This window comes from Fringilla coelebs (genome assembly GCF_963513975.1).
Source record: "Fringilla coelebs genome assembly, chromosome: 5".
Classification (NCBI taxonomy): Eukaryota; Metazoa; Chordata; class Aves; order Passeriformes; family Fringillidae; genus Fringilla; species Fringilla coelebs.
Window position 1 is genome coordinate 64266078 of NC_140033.1, and position 27978 is coordinate 64294055.

Here is a 27978-nt window from a genome sequence, read left to right on the forward strand (position 1 = left end):
CCCTGTCACAGGATATAAAGTAAGCATATATGAAACATAGGAATTATCCTGTAGTATTTCAGCATTTAAAAATTTCTAAAGGTCTTCTAAAGGATCTTGGCATTTCTGAGAGGAACTGATCAGAGCATAATTTTACTTCAGCTGAACTTCAGCATTTGTGAAGGATGACCTGCTAAATAAAGGTAGTTTCTCTTCAGATTTGCAGCCAAACAATTCACTTCTTACCCAGTGCCATTAGCAATGCTATTAAAAAAAAAAAAAAAAAAAGAAAAACAAAAAACAAAGCAGGCACTTTTATTTCTAATAGGAATTGCTCAGACATTATTCCCTAATATTTTCTGTTTATTTTTTCTGCTTTTAATGTGCTGTTTATTTATTCCTTGCAATAAAAGTATGTTGCAGCACTACTGAAAAGATACTTGGGGTGACATGTTTTTTGAAAGCAGATTGTTTATTATCAAGTTTATTATCAAGATACTATAATCACTTTAGTATGAATCACATCTGAGTGATTAATACTAAAGTGTGTGCTCCTGGGCAGCAAAAAGGCTGTGTGTGATGGGCATTCTCTGAGGATCATGAGGGAGTCCAGGCCCCAGACAGCAGAGTGGACATGGAAGAGTGTAAATCCTTACAGTGGCCTTCAACCTGGTTCATTTTTTACACCACAGACCCCTTAAGGAATGTCCTTGAAACTCCCTCAGCTGAAATGAATGTTCCCTGACAAAACCTGAATGGGGGTCAGGCTGCTGCAGTGCTCAGTCTGCTGCTGGATCCCCTGTTAGGGATGTTTGCTCTGCACAAATGCTTTGTGCATCCACAGCCAGGAATTTCTTGTGCAGCTGTGCCTGAAGGAGGCTCAACTGGGTGCTTTTAAAACAGCAGATATTTTTCAATTCTGGTGTAGACAGGCAGTGCTGAATTTTAGGACATAATAACTAGGTGAAATGAATGGTAATCCACATGGAAGACTTCCACTCAGTATCCAGCTCTGTAAAAATCACCACAAGATTGAAACTCCATCCCCTTTGCTGAGTTCAAGTTCTGCCTTAAATCAGCATCTGTTTATTAGTGTTTGCTAAACATTGTGCCTTTTGTCTTAAAACTTGGCTGAAGTTAATCTGCAATGCCACTAGATATATATTTGTATAAATCTAATCTGGCTAAGGCTCGTGTTGCTTTTTGCTTAAATACACAGATGCCAGCCTTGGAGCAGAGCTTTGGCCAGAATTAGTCTGAAGCCAAGCTCCAAGAGAATCTCAGGGCCTGGCAACCCTTGGAAACAAGGGTTTAAAAAATGGCTTGTATGAAGCTCCAGGAAGAGAAACTGTAATATTTCACCTCTTTTTACCGTGGTGCGGGGATGGGACTGAAACCAGAATCTTTGGATCCAACTGTCCCTAACCTCAGAGAAGGTCAGAGTCACTAAAAATGTGATACATTGCTCCAAACCAAAACCTGACCACTAATAGCTGTTTTTGACAAAACAGTTCTCTCAAAAAATGCAGTTTTGTTGGACTTTAGATATTTTGCAAGAGAGTTTTGATTTCAAGGAAAATTTTAAAGGAGAAAGAAAGCACACACATTATTTGAATAATGTCAAAGACTTGGTTTCTTTTTTTTCCACATGTTTACATTTCATTATTTCATGATTCATTACATTAGTCTTTTATAATGTTTATTCCTTAACAGAGTTACAGTGATATTCTGAAATTATCAATATACTTGGCTTACTTAAAACTTTGACCTTACCACTACTATAAGAAAGGGAAAATACATGTGCAAATCTCAGGAAAATGAGATAAAGGTGATTTTAACACAGGCCTGAAATCCAGTTTACTTATGTGGAGCACAACAGAGGCAGGGAACATCATGCTGATGTCACATAGAATTATGCTGCACATTTCATTAAATTCATTACTGACATTCACAGGAGGACTTGGGCAGGTTCATACCTCACGTGGGAAACGGCTTGGGTCTCACTTCTCAGCTTGTCACCTTCCAACTGCTCTGTCACACAATACCTGGAGAAGAGACAGACTCAGTGTAACCCATTGTTGCCTTCCAGTGCCTGAAGGGAGCCCACAGGAAAGATGGAGAGAGACTCTTGACAAGGGATATAGTGCAGGACCAGGGGGAATGGCTTCACACTGACAGAGAGCAGGTTTAGATGGGATATCAAGAAGAAATTCTTCCCTCTGAGGCTGGTGAGGCCCTGGCACAGGGTGCCCAGAGAAGCTGTGGCTGCCCCATCCCTGGCAGTGTCCAAGGCCAGGTTGGACTGGGGCTGGGAGCAGCCTGGGATAGTGGAAGGTGTCCCTGCCCGTGGCAAGAGGGTGGAAATGGGTGAGCTTTGAGGTCCCTTCCAACCCAAACCATTCCACAATTCTACAACTAAATAGATCCTTTCTGGTCTTTACATATTCTGAGTGATAGAACTGTATATTCCATAAAAGTTACGTGTAGTTCCAAAAATCAAGACGTGTCTGTTACTTCTTATGGAAAAAGTGTGTGCTTTTGTTTCTGTTTGGCAAAAAAAGAGTTAATGCCTGATGATGAATCCTTTGTGCTGGGAAGCTCCTGGATTGTGCCATTCTCACTGCTGGCTCAGGTGGGAAACTTCAGGGACTGTTTGTGATTATAAGAAGGATCATGAAAAAGATAATTTTGTTCCAGCGTGGCAGGTCCATTTATATCTCTTTTATTGAAAGGCCTACAAAAACATTCACATTCTCACAGGAAACAGGCCCCCCCTACCTTTTTGTTTCCTAGGAGGAAATGTGAGGATTCAAGGAGTTCCTAAATAACATGAAGCGCTGGTCTGGTACTGGCCACAGACTCCCCTGTATCAGTGGCAGCCTCTTGGTCCCTCTTTGCAGAGCACATGGAAAATCAGTCCCTGGTTTGCAGGTAAGGCTTGGGCATTTTCTTCTTGCAAAATATCTGTGAATTAAAATTTCAGCACTAATTTATATTTCCTATTGAAAAGTCAAAGTGAAATTAAGGGGAAGCTGGCAGAAGATGGTGAAATTTATTAGAAGTTTTCTGGTTTTAAAGGAAATTGCCTAAAGCAGCCATTTATTTACTTGTTTTAATCACTTTATCTTTCATTAAAAAGCAAGTTTCCTTGCAGCTATTTCTGCCCTTAAAATTTATTCAGGAAAAGAGGAGGAAGAAAGAATACTTTTCATCTCCTTGTTAAGTGCTTCCCCAGATTTTTCAGAGTCTTCCAGGTTTCTCTTCTTGGAGATATGGAAAGAATAGGAGTGAGAAAAGCAATCAGAAATCAACATTTTTGCATGCAAATCTTACAGAACAAAACAGATCTGAAAATCATACTAATTCATACTACAGGATATAATGCCAAAATACAGGCATGTCTGTCAAAATTTTGAGCGTGTTCCAAACCAAGTGATACCTTGGGATATTTGGAAAGCTGAAACAAATATTTTTAAAAATACACTGTCAATAGCGCTTGTGGCAATGGTAGATAAATGTCTAAAAGCTTCCCTGTGCAGTCCACTGAGTGCAAGCTGTCAGGTATTTTAAAATGTGTTTAAGGTTTTAAGTGCTGATTATCACAGAGATGACAATATCAAAATCCAAACTAAATAAAACAACACAAGTGCCAAGAGTTGCTTTTCAGGATAGAGGCTTGAAGAATTACCCCCTTAGCCTCTTTCTAACAGTTTAATTCTCGTATTCCCCACAACAGACATTTATTTGGAATTCTCCTAATTATAGTTCCAATGAATAAAATAATGCCTTGGCCTTGCTATTAGATCAACAGGGGTTAACCTGCTCTGGGCTTTTTTCTCTTCCAGTGAGCTGTGTAAGGAAAAAAATATTACACCTGTCAGTTAATTTCCAAACTGGGGGCCTAGTTCTGGGAAAACAAACACCATCTGTAATGACCAAAGAATTAAAATGAGTTTGAGGCTCTCCCCACTCCACTTAACTGATCTATACTTCACGTGGAAAGGAGGAAATCCCTTGATCTCAATCTTGAAGAATAAAAACACAGTGTAAAATATTCTTATATACTGAACACCCAATTTTTATTGCAAACTACACTTCTACCTAAGTCTCTCAACCTCACTATACAGTCCACTGGGTTTAAATCAACTCATGTATTGTAATATTTTAAAGCTTTTCTGTATGAAAAGTGTAACGTGGGAAGCGGGGATCAGACTTGGTCCTATTAGGAAAAAAATGTGGGAGTTTCAGGTTTCAGACCAGGTACTTGAAAAATCATCTCCCTGTGTGTTAGCTGTGTTTTCTTTCTGACAGGCCTTTTCCTAGCAGAAAATCTTGTATGGACTGCTCAATATTTTTAATTATTAGGGGGAGAACACAATCATAGCTTGAGTGGAGATTCCAGCCCTCCCCAGTCATAGAGAGTTCATCTGGTTCTAGATCTTTGCAAATAAAATTTTATTATTCTTGCAATCAAAATAGTGTAGGAAGGGGAACAGATCTCCACCTCTGGCTGGAGGTTCATGTGTTTGCATACGAAGGCAGATTTTTGCAGTCAGCAGATAACTCAGTGTTCCTAGACAGAGCCGTTTCTCTGTACTGAGTGTAACAGTGAACAAAGTGAGGTGGAACAGGGTGCTGAGCTTGCTATTATTCACCAAATCTCAAGGCTGTCTGTGTGGCTTGGTCTGAGGACAAGAGACACAAAGAGGGGACCACAGGAACAAGTTCTCTGAATAACTAAATACAGCCTGTCCCTTTTATGTCTCCAAACCCACCTCCAAATAATTAAGTTAGAGTGTCACTGACATGTTTTACCAAAAATCCTTTCCTTAGGATTTTCTTCTCCTGAGAAGCTGAGAGGCCTCAGGAACAAAGTGTAAACAATGATTATCTGCTGCTGTGGAATGCAGCAGGTGGATCTGGGATTGGTCTCATGTGGTTGTTTCTAAATAATGGTCAATCACAGTCCGGCTGTCTCGGACTGTTCCGGTCAGTCTGAGCCTTTATTATTCATTCCTTTTCAATTCTCAGTCAGCCCTCTGATTAAATCCTTTATTCTTTTAGTATAGTTTTTAATATTATATATATCATAAAATAAATCAAGCCTTCTGAACATGGAGTAAACTTTCTCATCTCTTCCCTCATCCTGGGACCCCTGCGATCACTGTCACATTAGAGAACAGCAATAATAACCCTTACAATCTTCTGTAGCTCATTAAATGTCTGCTTTCTTTCAGCAGGTGCCCAGACAGCACCATGGGCGTTGTCTGGAGGAGCCCCTGGCCTGGCTCGGGCCCCTGGCAGACCTGGCAGCATCCTCAGTTTTGTAGGGACGCTCTCGGCAGCGCTGGGGCAGCGCTGGAGCAGAGGGCGGCTCCCTGAGGCCCTGCCGGGGGCCATGGCTCTGCTGCTGGCAGCGGCACGAGTGCTGCTGCTCCTGGGGCTGCCCGGGGACTCCCAGCGCCTCTGCTCGCCCACCGCCTTCTACAGGGACTGCTGGATCCGGCGCTTCCCAGGCCTCCTGGTGGACCTGCGGGAATCGCGGAGGAGGGGAGCGCAGCTGCTGCAGGGCTATGCAGAAACCTCCCCCCAGCAGTGCAGCAGGAGCTGCTGCCTTCTGAGGAACGGTGAGTGCTGGTTGGCAAGGTCGTGGCACACATTAAACCCCCCATTTTGGGTAATGTTTATATAAACAGTCCTTCACTCGAAGAAGAAATAGACGGGGTGGAAGGAGGATCTAGAAATCTTTTTTCAGGCAGGAAAGCAGAGGCACATTGCAACTGTTGTCCCAGAGAAAGGAAATTGATAGTTGTATTTTTTCAGAAGACTGCACCAGGAACACACTAAAATCTTAGGGTCTGCTTTGCAATTTTAGATCTCTGTTACAAAGCTTGTAGTCAATACCAACATTAAGAGAGTAACTCTTCAGTAGTCATCCCTATCTATATTATAGAGGACAACCAGTGACAGTGACTCCAACAGCATTCTCTTCCTGCAGGATGGCATCAAATAGGACATGTTGAGAGGGAGAGTGGAGGGGACACACAGTGTGTCCTTCTCTGAAATACAAGAGTATTCTTTTCCTTGGAGAAAGCACTCTCTTATTCCATGTTTATACCATGCAAACCAGGTAACACTAAAGTTATAGCAACAAATAATAGCAGTTATTCAGCTGGCCACCCCTTTTCTCTGGTAAACCCAGGCTCAGAGTAAAAATAAACAAAATCATTCTTTGTCCTAAGCCTTGTACTTTCTTGTATCACATTGCACTTGTACTCTACAGGAGTGTATTTTAGAAAGGATACATGAATTGCATGTCTGTGGTGCCTAAATTTTCAAAACTCTCCAGACTGGAAAGGGGTTGGGATAAGGTTTTGGAGGATGAAAGCGAGGTACCAGTTACTAAAAAAAAAGTCAATATAAATTTAGATTATATTTTGAATTATGAGCAAAAATATGACCTTCACAACCTGACAGTGACATAACTTCCAGAAGCAATCCTGGGAAGAGTCAAATTCTGTCTTAAGTAATGGGAGGTGAGAAAAATTACATACATTTCAGCAAGATTGTTCTGTCTCAACAACAAACTTTTTCTCATATCCCCCTACATGGGATTGGATACTTACAGAGATAATAAATGATAACTTGAAAGCTCCTTTTTATAATCATATATAGTCTATCAAAATTTGTTACTATCTTAACTAAAACAGAGACATTAGAGGGCATTTCAAAGGGCTTTAAATCAGTTGTTATTTAATGAGATACAGAAGTAGAACTCATATGGCTGTTCTAGTCCCGATGTAAAATAAGAATGTAAGTTCTCTTTTGACTGTATGCTCAATTAGTTTATATGATAATGAGAGAACCACAGGATCTGGGCAAATATAATGAACTTCTGATGTTAAATAACATCATAACATGCAAAATGCAATGGCCATTCTGCTGATAAGCTCACCTTTGTTCTTTTTGGGTTCCAGTCTCCTGCAATCTAGCAGTGTTCTACCATGGAGCCATTCATGAGAACAGGAACTGCCTGCACATGTCTTGCCCAGCTTTGGAAAGCTGCATTCTAAAGGCTGGAGTTGATGTCATTTTGTACAACATCACAACAGGTAATTAGATATTTCATTTATAAAGGCTGAAAACAAAGCAGCTCTTGGAAATGTTAAAATGATTCCCTGTCAGCTGCTGTGCTAAATGATCTCCTGAAGTAACACACAATGCTGAAAAACATGAAGACTTATTTCCTTTTTCATTTACATACCTACTTCTGAAAATACTTCCCCCCTTTCTTCCACTCAGCGAGAAAGGAGCTTGAAGATATACCCTGCTCTCAAGATTCATGCTCTGAGTACTGTGCTTGGCCAAAATACCCTCCCAGCTCTGACAGACTGAGAGAGGAGGCTGCCACTGCTCCATGTCCCCAGACCCAAGCAGTAACAAGGCTGAACGTTTATTTTCATTAGGCACATGCCCTGTGAGCACACAGGTAACACAGACAAACAAAAAAAGCAAACACACTAACACAGGGAGCACCAAAAGCCTCATCCTGCTTTTTGTGTTAGTGAAAATACATCAATATATCCACACACATATATACAATGCAAAGTCCCCCAGAAGCTCTGCTGAGATGCTCTGTGTCCAGTCTGGACCTCAGAGTGCTCAGTGTGGACCCCAGACTCAACAGTTGCTGCCACTGGCATGTTTGAGCCCCCAGGGTGCAGCCTCCCTCCAGCTGCTGGTGCAGACTGTCACACACACAGAGCTTTCCTGGATTTCCCTACCCTCACTACCCTTTCCTCACCTTTGGTTCCTTCCCTAAGCAATCCCAAAATGCACATCCCTTGCATCTCATCAGGTGTCCCACAACCCGAGGCAGTGACACCTCCAGTCCATTTGGGCTCCCTGCCCTGCCTCTGTCTCCATTTTTGTGGGTGTACAGACAAGCTTTATCAATAAACTAACATTATCCTAATTCAATAGGGATTGATCCAGATCTTCTCATTTTTGAGAAACTGAAATCCCAAGAGCCAAGTGCTTACTCCTCAGCAAGTAAATCTGAGAGGCAGCACAGCACAAAGACCCCTGAGGGGGGAAGATGCCAACATCACAGTGCCACCACGCCAGGTTCTCCTCTGCTCCGAGCTCCACCTGCCGCCACGAGCCATGGCTTACCAGCCAACACTCCCAGCCCCAGCTGGAGTCTGACAGTGCAGAGAACTGAAGGTACTGCCTATTCCAGGGCAGACACTTCCCCAGCAGCCACTGCTTTTGCTAAGAGGACAAGCAGCAGGTCGGTCACCAGCTCAGAGAAGACTGCACACTCAGCTTTGAGCCCCAAGCCTGCCCAGGTGTTATCCCACGTGCCCACCCCTCCCCACCTGAACAGCAGCAAGCAACACCTCAATGAAACCAAAGGCTACAGTGGGAGGAATTCCACGTCAGACAACGAGGCAGCTGCCTGGGAAGCTGCAGCTTTGGGGGTCTGGCTGATTCCTGTGGTCCTTTGCTCCTCTCTCCTCTGCCTGTGCTGTTGCACTGTTGCCCTCACAGCCGGGCGCTGCAGCTTCAGGAGGGGTCACTATAAACCTGTAAGGACAAGAACAACCATGTCCAGACAGCTCATAAAATATGCTCCTGTCAGAGGTAATGTGTCCTAACACCATCCTGACTCTGGAACAAACAGGATTTTAAAAATGCACCCCATACACCAGCTTACTTCTCTAACAGAAGCAGTGATAACTTAGTTCAGAATATTTTGGTTATGATTTAATTCTCAGCAGATGAAGCACAACTCCCTGTCTCTTTAGGTAGGAAACACCCACTCACAGCTCCCATTGTTTGAAGCATTTTGGTTCATAATCTGATGCAGATTAAAGCCTGACAAATACTGTAACACTTCCCCCAGGTTCAGTGCAGCTGCAGTGTTGGCATGTCTGTGTGGCAGAGAATTGTTTAACTGGATGACAAATCCTGCTGTAGTTATTTTTGTACTTGTCTATTTGCTACCGAATGAATAAACATCCCATGTAGCGCAGGAATACACAAGTGACTTATGACATGGTCTTTTTGTTTGAAATGGTCAAAATTATCATCATTTTCTGCCAAAGAAAGGCTAAACCTAAACTCAGAGAAACACTTGGTAAAGAACTAGGTCTGTACTTCTGGATGCCTTTCTTCAAGCTGAATACAGCCATTAAAATTCTGCTTGTGTTCACTTTATAGTTCTGAGTGCTGCCAAGAAGGCAATTCAAACTTCAAGACCTTGCAGCATGCCATTCTAAATATAATTTCTCCAGAAAATCTGGGAATATACATGCCATTATTATTGCTACATAATTACATGTAGTTTTTAGGATACAGAATTTACACGCAGGTAGCTTCATCTAATTTAGATTAGAAAATTTATCTTTTCTTGACCTAAGCATTGACCTAAGCTTCAGCTGGATAATGTGTTTCAGTTTTCTTAGCCTAGGGTTTTGCCAAGCATTGCTGACTATTCTGTTATCTTCAATTACAGAGGCATACACAGTTTGTGCTAGAATTAGTTGTTTAATATCTGGGATTTTTATTGGAATACCAACTTATTTTTTGTTTCTGAAGACAGTAGAGTGCACAACATCTCCTCCCTATTTCACAAAGTAAGATTTGCAGTTTGAGGCAGCCCTATGGTAAAACAATGCCCCTCACTCATTAATTTATAATGCTGCAAAGAATGCATTTTTTATCTAAGTCATGATTTAATCATGCATCAAGGATAGGGGAAGATGCTTAAATCCACAATATATATATATATTTATGATCTATTGTTGAACTTGCAGCCACAAAAGCCTGTCTAAGGAACTTAGCTCTTACAGTATCGGTGTGGAAACAAACTGTAAATGTGGGCCATCACCTTTCTACTCTGTACTGTTAAGATATTACTGTTCTCAGACAAATATTATAGAGCTCAGCTGAAAACTGACAGGTCCTATCACATTGCAATCCCTTCCTTACCTGAGACCTGCACTAATTTCATGTCCCCAAGTCCTTAAGTGTCCATTCTTCCCGTTCAGGCTGAGCTGTGCCCTGAGTGCCCCACAGAGCATCTGTAGTGCCTCCAGCTTTTTTAGCTCCTCTGTGCTATCAGTCAGCCTCCAGAGCAGCTTGAGTCAAGGAGAAAAAGAAGAAAAGCTTATGGGGTGGATACAGATGTAGGATTTTTTAAAATAGAGTAAGTCATAGGTAGTTAAACACTTGCTTTCAAAAAGGAGGGTTTTCATCTCCCTTCCCTCTCAGAAAAGTACCTCCCTCCCTGCAGCAAGCCACAGGCATTCCTGGTTCCCTGGTTTGTTTATCTCCAGATTAGTAACTGTAGAGTGCACTTCAGAGCACCCTGATGCTTCACTGAGTCTTACCCTCAATATGATGTTCTGGAGAAAAATCATATCATGCAACTGGGACCTCAATTCTTACCAGAAAAAGATATAGGAGACAGAATGAAAAATGCTATCTGTCCCACGAGCAAATGCTTCTGGGACAGCAGGGAGTGGTTAAAGCAAGATCATGTTCTGAAGAGATTTCTTGGTTTGTTGACAGAGGAAAAAAGACAGAGAGAGGCAGAAAAAGGGTTATATGAAGCACAATAGCCAAGCTATTTCATTACAGATTAAGAGAGTCACAAGAAAATAAAGAAATAAATAAATACATTTTAGGTATGAGGGAAAGCAAGAAATGGGTAGCAAGATGATTTGTGCAGACAGCACATCCCTTTTTAAGCAAATGCCCCTTTATCCCTTCCTTGTGCTTGTAGCGTCACTATGCCTGAAAACAGGGGAAAAAAAAAATGTCCATTCTTAGGAATGTTTATACGGGGGATAAAAGAAAAGTTCCCACAGGTGTGCACAGAGGGATGCACACCTCAGTCTTTTACATTGTAATGCACATGACACATTAATAAGTGACCAGTGCTAAGGATGTGTTTATTATTGTGCTGCAGAGCTGCTTTAACATCTAAATCTCCTAATCTCTAACTCTTCAGTTTTTAAACTTTAGCATAGGCTTCCAGAGAGATGGATGATGCAAAAGTATTCTACAGTAAAATAGACATGTGTAGTTTACTTCTTAAAAATGTGTCCTGTATTTTATATCCTTGAGGTTGGGAAGGCTCCCACAGGGGTTAAGATCCCAGTGTTGCAGGTATTCTGCACAGACACAGAGAAATACTGTCACCTTCAAACACAAACAGTTTAGAGGGAGAAGCAGAAAAGCAGAGAGGAACATCCAAGAGCTCAAAATAGCATCCAAGCTGCCTTTTGTCCTGCCCACTGCATTACACAAGTTCTGTAGAGTAACATAGAAACTATCAGTAAAAATCACAAGTCTTAAGTTTGAGTCTTATCCCAACATTGCTCTTGGCTAGTAGGCATCATCTGTTTTTGGGAGAGACACTTGGTGCTCAGCAGTCACCTTAAATCCTGCCTGTGTTATTTGAAACATTTATAGGATGTATGTAAGTTAGGTTTGAACACTTCAGAGAGCTGGAGAAGCCTGTGCATTTTAGGTTTTCCATCAATTAGCTAATGAAAAAGTCAGTTTCCCTTGCTGTGCTGTTCTTTCTACTAGACATTGTTATTGATAAAGTCAAATTGTTTCAGCCATGACTTACAGAGTTCTGCTTAGGTCCATTCTGTGAAAAGCAAAGGAAAACTGGGATGTCCTCTACTGCAGAGGATTTTCTCACATGTCCTGAGTACAGAAGAACAGCTTTGTGGAGAAAAGCAAACTCAGGGGTTTCTTCAGACGTTTCAGGGCCTCACTCCTGCCAGCCTTGTACACATCACTGGCTCCCCAGGCTGGCTCCTAGGGCAGCCCTTGCACAGGCACTGACAAAGCTAATTAAGGAAACAGATTTCTCCTGTGCACATACTAGAACCAAACTGCCTCTGGAACAGAGCCAGGCACAACTTCAGGCACCATTCTCTTGAGTCAAATTGCACTTCCTCAGTTGTTTTGGTTTCATGGCCGTTCAGAGAAGATTTGGAAATATACAGATGTTCCCATTTCAAATGGAAATTTTAAACATTACCCTCATTTGTCCCTGGATAAAGGAGTGACCTGATAACAGCTGAAATTTTCCCCATATTAAGCTTCTGCTAAAATTTTACATTAATACACATCCAAAAGGACTACTAAAGAACCAGATCAGTCAGTGCAAAGTTGGGATTACAGGACAAACATTTTCAGTCCTAGTACAGCTCTGGCAAATTCTCATAGGAATTAAAATGCTGCATTAAACTCAGTCTCTCACCATATGAAAACAATCCTGACCTAAGAAGAATCCTTCCTAAACTGACAGTGTTTTGGCAGTGGGAACAGATGCACTCCTTGGCTGTATGTACACACGGAGCACAGTGAGAAATCCTAGCAGGGAGTGAGTCCAGCACACAGAATGCTGCAGGAATCAATTCCCCTCAGCTTTCAATGTCTTTATTCTTACACTGCTTCTGCTCAACGAGCTGCTGGCATGGGCAGCTCTTTTATAGGTGTGCAGAATACTGAACTCCCTCTGCCCCTTCTAGAGAATGACTTTCTCTCGAAGTTGAAATCTTACTAAGCCAGGAAGGTAGAATAAAAGCAAGGTTTATGTCCTTTTAAGGTTTGGTAGGTTTGGTTTTTTTTCTTAATTGTGAGAAGGCAATAAAATTGTGATTCCAGAGTTTTAAATCAATTACAAATTATCAAAGATAAACATCCATATAATCCTTTGTCTGTGCTACATAGGATGCTACAAGCTTCTTTCTTTCCTTGAAAAGCCTGGGTACATTCAAGAGAGGTCAGCAGGCCTGAGGCTAACAATGCTCAGTCCATTCCTATTTAGTTGCAAACTCACCTCACCAATTCTCATCATTCTTCCTGTCCCTGGTACTCTGGAATCTTCTCAACAACTGCTGGTTTACCTTCCCAGTCTACCATCCCATTTTCCACCTTATTTTACTCCACTATTATAGAGACAGCTGCTTTTACATAGGATATTTGTTTGCCCTCACAATAACTGAGAACCTCAACTGTCCAGAGTGCTTCAACACCTCTCTAAGTCAGATTCTTAGGCAACATTACCCTCATTTTACACATAGGCAAAAATCTGAAAGCATTTGAATAGCATTTAGAGCTCCTAATTTTCAGACTTTTAATTAATGGAACTGGAAGTATTAACTAATTTCATTTGTTTTGACATTGTTGCTCTAGATTAAATGCCCAAAGAAGTGTGAGGAATCAGAATGTGATTAAGCAGAGGACTGAATTGATCATGCTAACAAAACACAGAATAAAACATTCAAGTTACCAGTATAAATCCAAACATACTTTATTCAAAGGACAAGATTCATGGAGAGGACTTAACTCATAGTCAAGTTTCATTTTTCGGCTCAAGTTCTGAATAATTATACATCCATATCATCAGAAATACTAACACAGTAGTTGAACATCTCTGTAATGATCAGGTGTACCTGCAGATCTGCTCTTCTCATGCTTGTATATTCAGTAGTTTCTTCACAGATTCCTTGTACTGAGATATGTTACTTTCTGTTTCACCTTCATTCTTAAGGGCAATGACTGAGTTTCTGTAATTCTTAACCACTTCAGATGCCAGCAGCTCCTCCTTAGTGACATTACTGACATTCTCTGAGGCTTTTATTCGAAGCAGTGTGTCCAAGGCATTTTTCTGAGAGCGACTGTTTTCCCACACATATTCTTCCATGTCTTCCTCAGACTTCTCGCTCTCCCACTTCTCAGTTTTCTGAAAGAAAATGCATAACCTTAAAAACTACCCAAGAGTGAAACAAAGCAACAATAATTTGAAGAAATTGATCTCTCATAGCAATTCCCTTTAAAAACTGCATTCATGGTGGAAGGTATTTCCTCCTTGTAACTCAAGCCTGTATGAGCAGGATGAACTCCTTTCTCCCACTCATCAGGTTCTTTCTGTACCTGGCACATACAATTGGCTGAGTCAGAGTGGGAGAAAAAGCTTATGGACTGTACATAATGAGTAACTAAAAACCTTGTAAAAGTAGTAATTTTAAAGAGCCCTCAACACTGCAGTTCTGGAAGCAGACACCCAGCTATTATGTCCTAGCACAGGGTTCTGGTCTGGCTGCACTGGCTGGTGGGAGGAAACTGAGGCAGTGACTAATGAGTAACCCATGATGTGATTCACAAAGAAAAGCATCACCAACAAATTCATTTCTTCTTCCTGCAAAATACATTGCTCAATAGAATGTCTATCCACAAGGTGCTGATCCTTACCTAATCAGTGCTGCAAAATTAGACAGGATCATAAGCAGGGCACTGACAGAAGACACCATCCCAGTGCCTGTAAATACACTTGTTCAATAAGTACACTTGTATCAATGCTTTCAACATCTCTCCAGCAGGCCTTGAAAGAATCTTTAAGGAATATTTAAAATGTTGTAACCTGCTATTTTTTACTGTACTTTGATAAATACAGATGCTTCAGTAATATATTTGCATTTTTATATTGCAGGCTATATGTTTGAGTATTTATATTATTTAGTACTTTACTGATGTAACCAATATGTCATATCTTTGTATTACCTCATCTATGTAAGAATCACAAGTTGAAGAATTTTGGGTTTAGTTTTGCTATTCATGTTTTTCTTACAATTGTTATAAAATCATGCCTAAATAAAACTTGCATTTCTCTGAAATATGTTCAAAGAAACCTTATAGTAAAGCCTTTACATCACACTAATTTTGTCTTTTCTAAAATCATTTGCCAAAAAGGGCTCTTCAGTAAATTTTTAGCTGTGCTATGCAAAACCAAAAAAAATCTTGCAAGTCAGGGGAGGAGGTTTTTTTTTTTGTTGTTCAGGGTATGTTTTGTTTGTTTTTTCTTTTCTGGGAAGGAAGTAAGGTGGGGTGTGTGTGCTGGTATTGTTTTTCATTTGTTTATTTAAAGGTTATTCTTTCCACTAAGCATCAAGGCTGCTGCAGTCAAACGACAGTATTCAATAACCTTTAATTAAGCCCCAAGATTTTTTTTCAGCCTGCAACTCTTCTGTGCTTGTACTCCTCTATCTGAATTTAAAACACTTTCCCAACTGCTGTGTCCTGCACCTGGTAAATGGCATCTCTTGTCTTTTGAGTTTGAGTCCTAATATTTAGTCAGAAGCAGCATTTCACACTGCTCAGAGGTTCACATGACTGACATTAAACCCTGGACACAATAAAGCACAGGAGTAAAAGGAGCTCACTCAGTTTCTGGAGGGGAAAAACAGGAACAAAAGGACATCCTGTAGCCCTGTACTGCTGAAACATTAATGGAACAAGTGGGCACAGTGAAGTGCTCCTTGTCTGTTTGACAAACCCTGCAATCCAGGGTGGAGATTTAGAGTTTTAAATTAACAGCATCATCCTGCTTTACACATCCCCTGGTTATCTGCAGAGTGGCTATCCAAGACATTTTTTCCCCATAATTCCAACAGGATTTTCAAGCCAAAGCCTCTCTCACAGGGATAGGGTTTCTCAGGGGTAAGGGAATATGGGTATCACTGCTGGTCACTCCCTGGACCAAACTCATGTCTGAAGTTCAAACAAAAGACCCCTGTGAGGCTTTTAAACATCTCTAAGTCATAACAGAGACAACAAGGACTAATGACAGTATTACATTTATCTCTTCAGGAATATCCTTCTCTGTACACAGCAAATCACAGGATTCTGGAGATGCATGCTGATAAACAGATTAAGATTTCCCTACCTCTTGTAAGCATTACAAAGCAAGATTTTAAAGCAACTGTTGAGTGTTTCTTTCTTGGAATCTTTCCCAGCAGAATGATGTTGTCAACATGGATTTTAAAATAAAATTTTGACTGTGTGGTGGGAGGTGAGGGAGAAGGCAGGAAGGGATTTGACATTAGGGGGAGATTTCCAAATCCATTAGTTTTTGCAAACTGTATCCACTGAAACTTTGATATCTTTTCAAGAGAATTTACTGCAAGAGAAAAGTGGCTGTAGAATTATCCAGGCAATTGGAAACATACCCTAGGTAGACAAGCATCATGAAGCCTGAACAGTGGAAACGTTACACGTGTTGTAGTCTCAGTTTAAAGTGTTATGAATGAAACTAATAGGGACAATTAAATGAGGTTCAAAAATTAGGTCTTTATCACTCAAATTTTATTAGCTGAATTATTTTTGTCCCCTGCAGATTTAACATATTAGTGAACATGTTAAAAACTGTTCACCAGTTTTAAAACTGCAGTCTTAAAAACGAGAATAAAACTGTGAGAAGTGGAATCCAAGTGTGATATTGTGTAACATTTTCCTAGAATCCCACTTTGTGAACAATGGTTTCCTCATTCTATCATACATAAGACAGAATCTCAGTATTGTCCAGCTTAGCTAAAGATGCACTCAGCTGATACTTTCAACCTTTTCCTCTTAAAAAACTTACAATAAGAATCAAAAAACCCCAAACCAAAACACCAGAAAACAATTTTCCATATAAAGTCAAAGATCTAAACCTATGACTAAGGAGGCATAAAAGGCTATTTTTTCACTTCCTAACACAAAGATAAAGAATTATTTTTTCAATGCCATAAACATAATAAGGATTTGTTTCTAAGCAAATCTTTTATGCTACAGTTTAAGCCAATCTTTTGGGAGATTTACAAGAGTTTACAGTGCTTAATCTGAATTCTGAATGAGTATGAATGCAAAAATAGACTTTGGACAGTGAAGTTGCTTTTTACATGTAAGCCATTAACAAAAGGCTTCACTTTATATGGTACCTTAAAGTGCAGAAGAAAGGAAAGAATTTGGGATCTCATAACCATCACAGTGCTTGGGGTTTTTTCTGCCTGTGTAACTTGCACAATTCTGTTGCTGCAGTGATACAGAGGCTTAAAATGTTCAGTTCCCTGATCTTCCTTTTGGGAAAAACATTTGAACTATAATGTCTCTAGTGACACACAGAAATCTTGAGGGCAATTAAAAACATGACTCATGTTGGTTAATATTCTGGTCAATGGTTTGAACAGTTAAATATTTATGCTGTTTAGCAAAGACCAGGTATTTTAAAAGGATTATTTTTGAGAGAAAGCAAAGTTCCTTAAATGCCAAGTCAAATTTCAAACTCTGTATAACCTGGAATAAATACACCTATATCTTTGTATTGCATTGAAATAAAAGATGCTCTTTGTGGTACAATGATCTTTGATTTTCAGCAAATAAATGACAGCTATGCTAACATTTTCCAAGTAACTGGGAACCTTCAATCCTAAGAGGAGTTACCAAAACAACTATGTGCTTATCTCTTTGGATAGAATACACTGTGATCTGTACTATTTAATTAACAACTTAGAAATATGAATAGAAGTTTGTAGAAAGGCAAAACCTATTTGTATCATCTGAGATTGGATACAAAAACTGTAATTGCTTGGTGATGTGGAGTAAGTTAAAATCCATTCTTTTGAATAAGCAGAACTGTATTATCTAGGACACAGCAATGGCACAGGACAGGTAGGACCTCTAGAGGGTCAAGGGAAAATCAAGAGAAACTATGAGGATAAAAATTGCAGTGAGGTACAAACGTTTAACACAAAAGGAGAACAAGCAGAGAAACAAAAACAGAACTCTGCCCCAAAGACTAATACTACATAAGAGATGCTCCCATAATTAATGATGCCCTCATAATGATGCTCTGAAGTTTAGTCTCTGGCTCTGTAACTAACTCAGAAAAGTTGCCATCAGCCTCTTTGAGAACTAAGGACAATATCTAATTTCTCTAGGCCGGAGTAGCTGCATGCATTTTCTGGAAAATCCAGGTTTCTGCAAGGGTCATTTGTAAGGTATTTATCTACCTCACTTTGTTTTTGGAAGGCTGACTACATAAGGTTTTGATCTCATCAAGAGATCAGTGATATTAAAAATCCAAGTCTGATGATTTTCTGTTCAGTTTATTAACGTATATTCCCCATGAGATGTTGTTTCACTCCAACACAGACTGAAAATTGAACAGACTCAAAAATTGTATTTATGCATCAAAAAGGAGTCTTGTTCCTCCAGCAACAAGAAACATGGAGCTGAAGCACAAGGTGTTGCAAAAAACTTACGACAGTCAGAAATATTACAAAGCCAATTCCTAATTCAACCTTTTGCTGGAATGCTCATCCCTCTTGGTTCCAAGAGGTTCAAAAAAAAGTGTAACCTTCTTCTAATACACATTTCCTGTCAGAAAACCTCCTTCTTTTGATTTTAGATGTCTATAGATGAACTTTAACATCTACTGTAAAGCCACTTTAGCTTTACCTTTTCTGGCTCCCATTACTGATGAGGACTCTCTCAGCTGTCTGATTCTGGAGAGCATGCAATGCAATCCATGGTTCAAAACAAAGGACATATTCCAACATATAGAGACCAGCCTCACTTCAGCCTCAGTCTGCATTACTTAAACCACACCAAGAGAGAAGCCTGTTCTAGGTAGGGAGGGCACAGTTACACCACCCTTCATTGTTCTAGGTCCCCGAGTCAGGAGCTTCACTCTGAACATCTTCAGTGATGCTAAAGGTGCCCAGGGAGCTTCAGCAAGACTGGAATGCCTCCTCCACCTGCCACTGCAACTCTACAACCCCCATGTCACAACATCCTGGGTGTTCCTAGCATGAACTTTGGAATCCTAAGTAGCCAGAGACCTGCTTAAGGTTTCAACAGTGGACTCATATCCTTTCCACGTATTTTAGGCTGAATTGCAAGGTTAACTCCCACTATGAAACTGCAAAATTGTGCTGTTACCAAGTATTACTGGCATGACCTGAAGTGGTAAAAATTACATTTCTTTGGAATGGCTTAAAATGACTGTAGTTAGAAAAAATGAAGATGAAGCCTAAAGAAAAGCTGTATGATGGATTTGAGTGTTATCATCAGTGGTCATGTAAAAATACCCATTCAGCAGGCCAACACAGACACTGCATCCCACCAGTGCCTTGCCACTGAAAGCTCTAAAAAGAAATGCAAAAGTACTCCCCCTGAAATTCAATCAAACTGTACAGCTGCATGGTTGATACATTTTAATTAAGCCTCCAGTGTCATGCTGCCTGCCCATTCTTCATTTTTTCCTTCCCTCACCTTTCTGTTTCTTACTGTAAGAAGTAGTGGAGAATAGAAAATCCAGGACAACTTTGTAGCAATTTTTCAAGATCCCAGCTTAGCAAGGCTGAATCAAGATCCCTCACTCTTCCTCATCCTGTGTATGTTGAAACACCACATGCAATTGGAGCAATAAAAAATTTAATTACTCCTAATGTTTTTCCTTACTGGAAAATTGACTTTGTGCTGCATTTGCTTCTCATTCTTGCTTTCAGCTCCTGACAGAATTGGACTTTGGAGTGATAAACTATTAATCCAAGCTGTGTGAGGAAACCCATCCATGATCCTTTCGACCACCCGAGGGCAGCAAACTCTAACTCTTTAAAAACCACTCTACCATAAACACACATCCAGGTTTGGAGTGATGTTACAGCATTCAAGCAGTACCAGCATTTGAACCACAACTGGTCAAGGTGCTGATTTATAATCCATCAATATAGCTCACTCTTTCACTGATTAATTCAATCCAGGCACAATCCTGGGGAATAATTTGAAAGGAATCACAGAAGAAGTCCTAAGAGGAGAAATTAAATCCTTACTAATTGGAGCAAATCAGCCATCTAATTAATATATTCTGAAAGCTAATAAAACACAAATATCTGATTAACAACCAGACAATTAGTAAAAAAGAAGCAAAACATCTCCAAGTATTTTAGAATGAGAAAATAAATGAACATTCTTAGGTTTTGAAGATTTTTAAGACTGTTTTAAAGTAACTCACGGGTCTGATACTGCATTTATAGCTGTAATAAAAGGATGATGCATTGATGGCAACTAAAACATAATTACAGTTGAAATTCCATTTCCTGATGTATATCTGCATATAACATTTCCCCCTATGCATGCTTTCAATTGACAAAATGCAGTAATCCAGATATTAACATAAAGCATAGGAGTTCTGCCACATTTAAAGAGATCATGGGCAAAGTTTTCAGGCTCGAGGGCAGAAGTTACATGGATCCACCTTTCCTTCACTCAGCAAGAATGGAACACTGCCCCCATCTTTTGATTCAATTCCATCAGCCACATGCATTAACAGTGTGGCACTACTCAGCTGGGAAAGTCATCAAATTCTACAATTAGTTCTGCAAACAGGACTGATGTTACTGCCTAAATGGAAGGCCAGGCTCTGTCTGTCCCCCTCCAATATTAAAGTTCATGTAAATGAAAATAAACCACACACTGCTCATGGTTTACAAAATGGATCCAAACTATCTTTCAGCAAGTTATTAAAAGGCATTATGCCTGATCAGGGGGAAAAACCATGCCACAAAATAAAACATGTCACACAAAATAAAAACCCTTGTCTCAGGAAACCATTAATTTTTCATGGGAATCAAAGACAATTACAACTGATTGACAAACTCATCAAATATTAACGTGGAGGATGAAAGGTAATAAAAGTGCAAGAGACTTGTGCATATTCAGTACACACTGAACACTCCATATCAATATTGCATAGCCCTGTCTGCCAGCACTAATTAAAGCTGGAGCCCAGCACAGCCGTGGTGTTTATCTGAAGTTATTAAAGTGAGCACTGTCTAGCTCTCTTGTCATTGCTTAATACTGGAAACCAGTCTGCCATTAATTTAAGATTTGTAATGCAATGTGATGCTGTTGGGGAGAAAAACATCCATGTGTACTTGAAATCTACAGCAAACGTTATCTTTCACCACCGATTTAATTTGATGCACTCTACAATTACAAAATGATCCCTCAAGGCAACTGCCACTGAAAGGGAAATATATCTCATCCTCCTTAGGATGCTCTTAACATCAGCACTGCAGTGAACAAAATCAAGAACAATTCATAAAAGTGCTAAATACAGACATTTCCTACTCCAGAACAACTGAAAACGGTAAGTATGAGTTTTAGCAGTGGATAAGGTACAACTTCTGTAAGAGTGACAAATGGAGATGGTGAAGGCTTTGACTGTCTCAAACAATGGGATAGTGACATGGGACATTTGAACAAAGTTCAGTCATCCAAAACATTACTATGGATTTCCAACAACCATTTCAGTTCAGACTGCTCATGTGTTCTCTGTAAAAAATGCCTGTAAAATTGTTGAGAGGCACCAACACAACCACAAAAATACAGGAGACAAGTGTGAAGAATTCCCTGTGAAAGGAACATCTGTAACCAGAAAGTGGGAAGGCTGCCCCTCTTCTGAGCAAGAGGGAGCTCAGGAAAGCAGTCAGCTTGAGACAAGGTATGTGAGAGAGCATTAAAGAAGAAAACCACTTCCAAATGACAGCCATGGTTTACTGCAGCCCAGGAAGAGCCCAAGAAAAGACATGTTCTAATTACCAGACAGAAGTTTGGAATCCTGCAAAATGTTCTCTTAGTTGAATTTGAAGAAAAGTGAGTTGGAAGAGAATAGAATTGTAAGGTCATTTACTTTAAAATATGACAGAGAGCACATTTAGAGAGTCCATGCACAACTGCTTACCCAGGATTCATGGTACAGAACTGTGAGCAGGTGCATGCCATAATCATAGTTCTGTCGTCTTAGGGGACACCTGGAAATGCAGAAACACTTTTCTGAACAAAGGTTAAAACCTACCATCAAATTTTCTACTGTGTAATGTAAGGAATCTTAGGAAATGAGGGGTTGATTCCTGTGTACTTCTCAGTTACACATAACCAAGAATAATATAATGGAGGCTTGAGTAATAAGAACACAGGAGAATGGGCAGCTGCAAGGCAGTGGGAAAATATACAATATCCAAGGATTTACAAATCTTCTGGAGACATTAGAAACTTCTTTGCCCCTGTGCCAAAATGGAATCCAACATACATTAAGTCTGAATTCTTTTAAAATGTGTTTTTAACAGTTAATAACAGGAATAATGTTAATTAAGTCCCATTTTAGCCTAAAATTATAATAATTCACCGAGACAATAATTGGTATTACTGGAAGACACCCAGTCCTTTCTCAGCTGCAGGCATTGCTACAATATTTCTGTTTCCTTCTGGCAGCTCACCTGTCTGTTGTAATTGTGAGCACATCTGTCTCCTGACAGTACCGCTCTCCCACGAGCTTTATGAGCTTCTTCTTTGCATGGTCATCCAAATTCAGGTTAGAAAGTTTAACCTTCAAGAAAAGGAGAAAACAACTTTAATTTCTTGGCAAATCCAAAATCTGAACTCTGGAAGTACTTGAGACAGGCAGATCTATCAAGGAGAGTTATTCAGGATACATTTGCAGAATTTCTTCAGATTATATCACACTGAAGTCTTAACACAGGGCAAGAATAACGTGAGTATTCAAACAATACATACCCATATAGTATCCCCACATCCCCCCAATGCCTTGCAAGTCCCAAGGCCAGTGAATATGAATGGACAGATTTGGTCAGGAACTCACAGATGTACTCACTTGTGTGTGATTTTGAATTCCCTCCATTTCTCTCATTTCCTTACAGAAGATCACATTTGCACATTTGGAAAAGAAAGCCAAGCATTTTAGGGGTTTGGGACAAAGGCTGTTTACCAAAACGACTACTTACTCTTAAGGTCACCACTCTTGCTTTGGGATTCCGAATAGAAGTCCCTGAATGAACATAATCTACTGTTTCAATTTCAATGGGAAAATGCTGCTCACATTTCTCATCACTGTCCAGAGCACTCGGCCATTCAGTGCAGAAATCTGTACAATAAAGAGAAAAACACTCCTAGTAATATCTGTATATTATATACCTGTACCTCTGGTATATTTGGCTGAGGTTTTTTTCTTTCAAATGTACTGCAATTTATGTTTTTAAAAGTACTAGTCTTAGAAACCATACTCATAGTCTTAGAAACCAAACATTGCTGTTACTTTAGGTAACAGCAGTGTTTCTGCTAGACTTGCTCCTGTATTGTCATGTCTCTCTTTGTCCTGGCTTCCCCAAAACAGGATACAGCACTGCAGATGCAGTCTCACAACCACCAAGGAGGATCATAGAATGGTTTGGGTTGGAAGTGACTCTCCTGCTTTGGGGAGTTTTTACTAGATCCAGCTGCTCAAAGCCCTGTCTAACCTGAGCTTGAACACTTCCAGGATGGGGTATTCACAGGTTCACTGGGCAAGCTCCTCCCATGTCTCACCACCCTCATCAAAAAACAGGCTTCCTTTGCCTGAGTTCATCAGGTTCCCCTCACAGGTTTGCTGGGTGGAAGGATGCTCCTGGTCTCTTGCTGTATCTCCCCAGCAGACTATGCTCTCATAGAGGGTCTCATATTAATAGCTCTTTGGTCGACAATGCAGCCCATAATGGCTACTGACTGAAGCCTGTTCAATCAGAGAGCTCTCTGAGAACTGAGTTGCATTCATCACTCACCTTCTGTAAAGCACTGAACTACCAACTCATCAGTTCAAGCAAGGTCTCGTGCTAAAGTAACATTTCAGTCTTAATCTTACCCTTGTGCTGACAACCTCCTGAGACTTATCTGCTACCACCTGGATGACTCCTGGCAGCAGCAGAAAAGCAGACAGTACCAGCCACAGCCAGATGAATAAGCAGCTCCACAAGTGTACCATGCCTCACCTCCATCACACATAGTTACCTCTTGCTTTTTCTGAAAACTTCCAGAGATGGTTTAAAAAGAAAAAAACTAACCAACTAAACAAAAACAAACAAACAAACAAAATTAAAAAGAATAATTAAAAAAATTTTAAAAACCTCAACCCACCCCCCTCACCTTTAAGAGCTGCACAGTGCTTCTTAATTGCAGGAGGAGTAAGATGCAAAAAATTGGGGATCTGAAACAGACACATTAAGAGTTACCAAAATAATAGCTTTTTGTCTGATCAGAAGTAAATGGGCATTACTGAAATCTGATTACACTTCTCATGTTTGCTAAGGCAGTATAACATGCCTAAGGAAATACTAATTTAACCACGCTTCTCAAGTCTGGTTTAGGGAAAGACTTAACTCTGCAACAAAAGTCACAGGCATGATCACCCTAAAAAGTCTCCTGATATCATTCACTTGTTAATTAACTTTATATTTGTTACCACTTAGAACTTGATAGGATTATGTGACTTAATAGCAGAAAGCAGTCTTCAAGACAAATACCCCAATCAAAGCAGCGCAGCCCTAGTGAAGAGTGACTTTAAAAGTGACCCCCCAGCCATGGCACATGTTTTACCTTGATAAGCTCTAGGTTGCCTTCCTTTGGTGGAGGCACTCCTCTCTTCACTGGGTAGCCCATTCGGATTGGGAGAGGCACAGAGGCAGCTTTGAAGGGAGCTGCTGTTGGGTACACACTGCTCCAGTCCTGATCCACAGCCATCCTCTCTGTCCTGGGGGGTGCAGCCTGATCAAGGGAAAAGGGGATAGGTAGGACAGGAGATACAGAGGATATAAGACAAAGCAGGATCAACATATCAAACAATGATTTCAAGAACTAATTCCCATAGCTGGACATTTCAAGACTCCTTTACAGACAAAGTTAGTACTGATTTGTAGAGGAATTTTTAGCAGAGAGCCTTTTCCATCTTAGCTGCCAGGCCTTTCCCAATCTTCCACTGCATTTGATGGCAGAGATGTTTAGGATAAAGAACTTGCCATCTTCCTGCCTTGGGATAAATCAGGAGGGGGAATCAAACCAGTACAGAGTGGCAAACTCTATTTCCTAAAGGGCCTGAATATGTGGTGGGGGACAAGACAATGAGTTCTAAAATTCTGGAATTCTGTAGCTGTGGGACAGTTCATAATTAATAATGCTGAAATTTCTTGCCATAGAAATTCCAGTGTAGGGACAATGTATCAGTACATTGCAGAAATAGCTTATACCCTCCAAAAACTGACCATCATTTCAGTCAAATGGCCTTAGAAAAAGAAAAGCTTTATGCCAGGAAACAAGCACCACAAATTCTGCAAACTCAGTCTGAAAACAACATTGACATGTCTGGGTCATTGGCTATGCAACTTGAAGTTACATTTCAGACCTGCCCTATACGGTGTCAATGCAAGTTAACCACCAGCTTAGTGTTATATTTTTGATAACATAGACTGAAAAGGTTACAGAAGGCAGGTGCTGGCCAGGAATGGTCCCAGGGGATTGTTTCACCAGGATTTGACTGCAGAAGGGGCTGCTGGGCAAACTGACACAACACACGGCTTAGAAAACTTTCCCAAACACCTGAGCTACCTGTAAATTTCAGTACTTACTGATCTTGCAAACTGTAGTGTCCTGCCTCTTCTCCTTACTGAGCCTGAAAGAAGGAAAAATAGAAGAGATTAACAAAAACATATTTCTAAAATAAATTATTCTATAGTTTTGAGAGCAAAAACTGTTGCCTAATTCTGTACGGGTTTTTTTGGTTTTGTGACAATATCCAGTAATGCTCTCCAATCTTTACATGGAAGAAGAGGAAGATCAGATAACAAATTAATTTTGTAAAAAATAAGATAAAAAAGAACTTGGAGGACAAAAATGAAAGACACTTTTGCCTTCATTCCTATGCTCCCTTTCCTCTTTCCCACACAGCAGTCACAAATCTCTCTCCACCAGCAACACAAGATGGATAAACTTAGGAGTTCCTGTTTCCAAAAGGAGAGAGCCATGGCTCCAACCTTTCCTTCTGAGAGCACAGTTTCACACCCTCTTCTGTGCCACTCTGCAGCACAACTAACCCCTGCATGAACAGTTCAGACATTGGATTGTTTCTCTTCTAGAACAGAGGGTTGATCCTGCACACTGGGCAGTTCCAGAGAAAGTGGAATGGGAAGTAAAAGAGTTTAATCTGTTTCAGGTCTGGGTTTCTCCTGGCTCTAGTTCATGGCTCCCTGATTTCACCTGGAGCTGTGGTGAGGGATCCCTAGGGATGCATTAAGAGACCAAATATCACTGGATTATCAAACGAAACACTGATCTTTGCATGCCTGTCTGTCTTCCTTTCCTCCTCCTCCTCAAATTCCAAAACACTTCCAAACCCCACTGTCCAAAAAACACACCAGAATATAATGTGGCCTCAGACATACAAAGGTGAACCTGATGACATTTATTTTCAAGACTCTGGTTTGAATTCAGGTTTCATCGATTGTACATATTTAGCATAAAGCAATGACTGAGACTTAAGAAGGGATGTTTGGATTCTTTTTTATATCATTAGGTCTTACAACCCTACCCCGTAAAAACTTGTGGATTTCACATGTTATTTGTTTCCTTTATCTGAGAACTTTATGTATCTTCATCCTTTTCTTGCTATTATAATCTTAAACCGAACGGTACACCCGTTCAGGCTGCTCCAAGAGATAATATTCAATATTCCTTTATCCCTCGACCTACCTTTTTTGTGGTACTTTCACATACAGCCACACGTCACAACAACTTTACTGTTTCTGTTACAAACATCTGTCATTTCAGGCCAGGACATGACACCTTCAGCTACTACAGCGTCACCGGCCATCACTCAAAGGCGCTTTCCGCGACCTGGCGTGTTCCAGCTGCCCACCGGGAAAAGGCCGGGAAAACCCAGACCCACCGCTCCCACTGGCCCTGGCCAGGCACGACACCAAAGGCTTCCCAGGAGTACACACAGCGATGAAATTCCCCTTGGGAACAACCTAACACAGGCACCGCTCCGCTGCAGCCCGGCCCGCCGTTCGTCCCGCCATGCCGGCGGCGCAGCCCGACCGCCCCGGGCACCCCGCGCTCACCTTCCCGAGGCTGCGGCCCTTCCCTGCCGCTCACCGCGGGCGCCGAGGAAAAAGCGGCGCGTCCCCATCGAGGCGTGGCGGGGGCGCCGCCGGCGGCCCGGGACAGCACAGCCTGAGACAGCAGAGCCTGGGACAGCAGAGCCCCGCAGCTCAGCCCGGCCCGGCAGCACCGCCCGGCCCGCGCCGCCATCCCGGCCCCGCCGCGCTCCTCCCGCGGCCCCGCCCGGCGCGACGGCGGCCGGCTCGGGCCCGGCCCCGCACGGGCGAACGCGGCAGCGCCGCCCTCACGGAGCCCCTCGGGCCGCTCTGCCCCGGGAGGAGCCGCAGGCGGGCCGAGCGCTGTCCCTGAACGCTGCTGTGGAGCCCTGAGCTGGGAATATCCCGGGTGGGAAACGTGTCCTGGCCCTGCTCAGACACTCCAGCAATCCCTGCACAGACACCCCAAGAATCCCCGCACAGACACCCCAACAATGTCCGCACAGACACCCCAGCAATGCCCGCGCAGACACCCCGGCAATGCCCGCACAGACACCCCAGCAATCCCCGCACAGACACCCCAGCAATGCCCGCACAGACACCCCAGCAATGCCTGCACAGACACCCCAGCAATGCCCGCACAGACACCCCAGCAATGCCCGTACAGACACCCCAGCAATCCCTGCACAGACACCCCAGCAATCCCGGCACAGACACCCCAGCCATCCCACCCTGTGCATCCCTGAGAGCGGTGTCCAAACGCTCCCGCAGCTCTGGCAGCCTTGGGGCCGTGCCCATTCCCTGGGGAGCCTGGGCAGTGCCCGACACCCTCTGGGGGAAGAACCTTTCCCTGCTAGCAATCCTAAACCTCCTCTGGCCTAACTTCAGGCCATTCCTCAAGTCCTGTCCCTGGTCCCAGAGAGCAGAGATCGGAGCTGCCTCTCTGCTTCCCTTCATGAGGGGCCCCCTCAGTCTCCTCCAAGACAAGTTTTTTTCCCCCTCACAAGTTAAAATAGAACTTCTCCCCTCAGTCTCCTTCAATTTATTTTTGGGGGATTTACTTTTTCCCCCCATAACAGGAGGAGAGGACGACTGGTGAAAACAGCTGTACAATGCAGTTCAGAACAGGAGACCTAGACAGCAACTAATGAAGAAAAATTTAACTTAGTGTAGCTGTGTATTGAAACACAATAGCCAGTAAAATTTGCTAGGATAAAACACAGTT

The 27978-nt window shown here is 41.5% G+C and overlaps 2 protein-coding genes across 2 annotated transcripts; one reads left to right on the forward strand and one right to left on the reverse strand.

Moving 5' to 3' along the window:
- Nucleotides 1-5377: 5377 nt before the first annotated feature.
- Nucleotides 5378-10786, forward strand: MANSC4 (MANSC domain containing 4; the record flags this gene model as incomplete). Its single annotated transcript, XM_084205467.1, has 4 exons — nucleotides 5378-5606; nucleotides 6957-7091; nucleotides 7963-8462; nucleotides 10772-10786. 4 exons carry the CDS (start codon nucleotides 5378-5380, stop codon nucleotides 10784-10786), a joined length of 879 nt encoding a protein of 292 aa, XP_084061593.1.
- A 2519-nt stretch (nucleotides 10787-13305) lies between these two features.
- On the reverse strand, nucleotides 13306-27000 carry MRPS35 (mitochondrial ribosomal protein S35). Its single transcript, XM_084206252.1, has 8 exons — nucleotides 26778-27000; nucleotides 25287-25330; nucleotides 24262-24429; nucleotides 23812-23872; nucleotides 22638-22777; nucleotides 22113-22222; nucleotides 21578-21647; nucleotides 13306-13756 (listed from the first exon to the last, which is right to left on the reverse strand). The coding sequence occupies exons 1-8, from the start codon at nucleotides 26965-26967 to the stop codon at nucleotides 13484-13486; spliced, it is 1056 nt and encodes a 351-aa protein (XP_084062378.1). The 5' UTR covers nucleotides 26968-27000; the 3' UTR covers nucleotides 13306-13483.
- Between the last annotated feature and the right edge of the window lie 978 nt (nucleotides 27001-27978).

Excerpts from the sequence above, each read along its gene's own strand:
- MRPS35 (XM_084206252.1), bottom strand. The coding sequence starts at position 26,967 with ATGGCGGCGCGGGCCGGGCGGTGCTGCCGGGCCGGGCTGAGCTGCGGG. Across the intron at positions 22,778-23,811 it reads GCACTGTGCAGCTCTTAAAG|ATTTCTGCACTGAATGGCCG; the intron begins GTGAGGGGGGTG and ends TTTATTGTACAG. Across the intron at positions 13,757-21,577 it reads TTCTGTACCATGAATCCTGG|AAAACTGAGAAGTGGGAGAG; the intron begins GTAAGCAGTTGT and ends ATTTTCTTTCAG.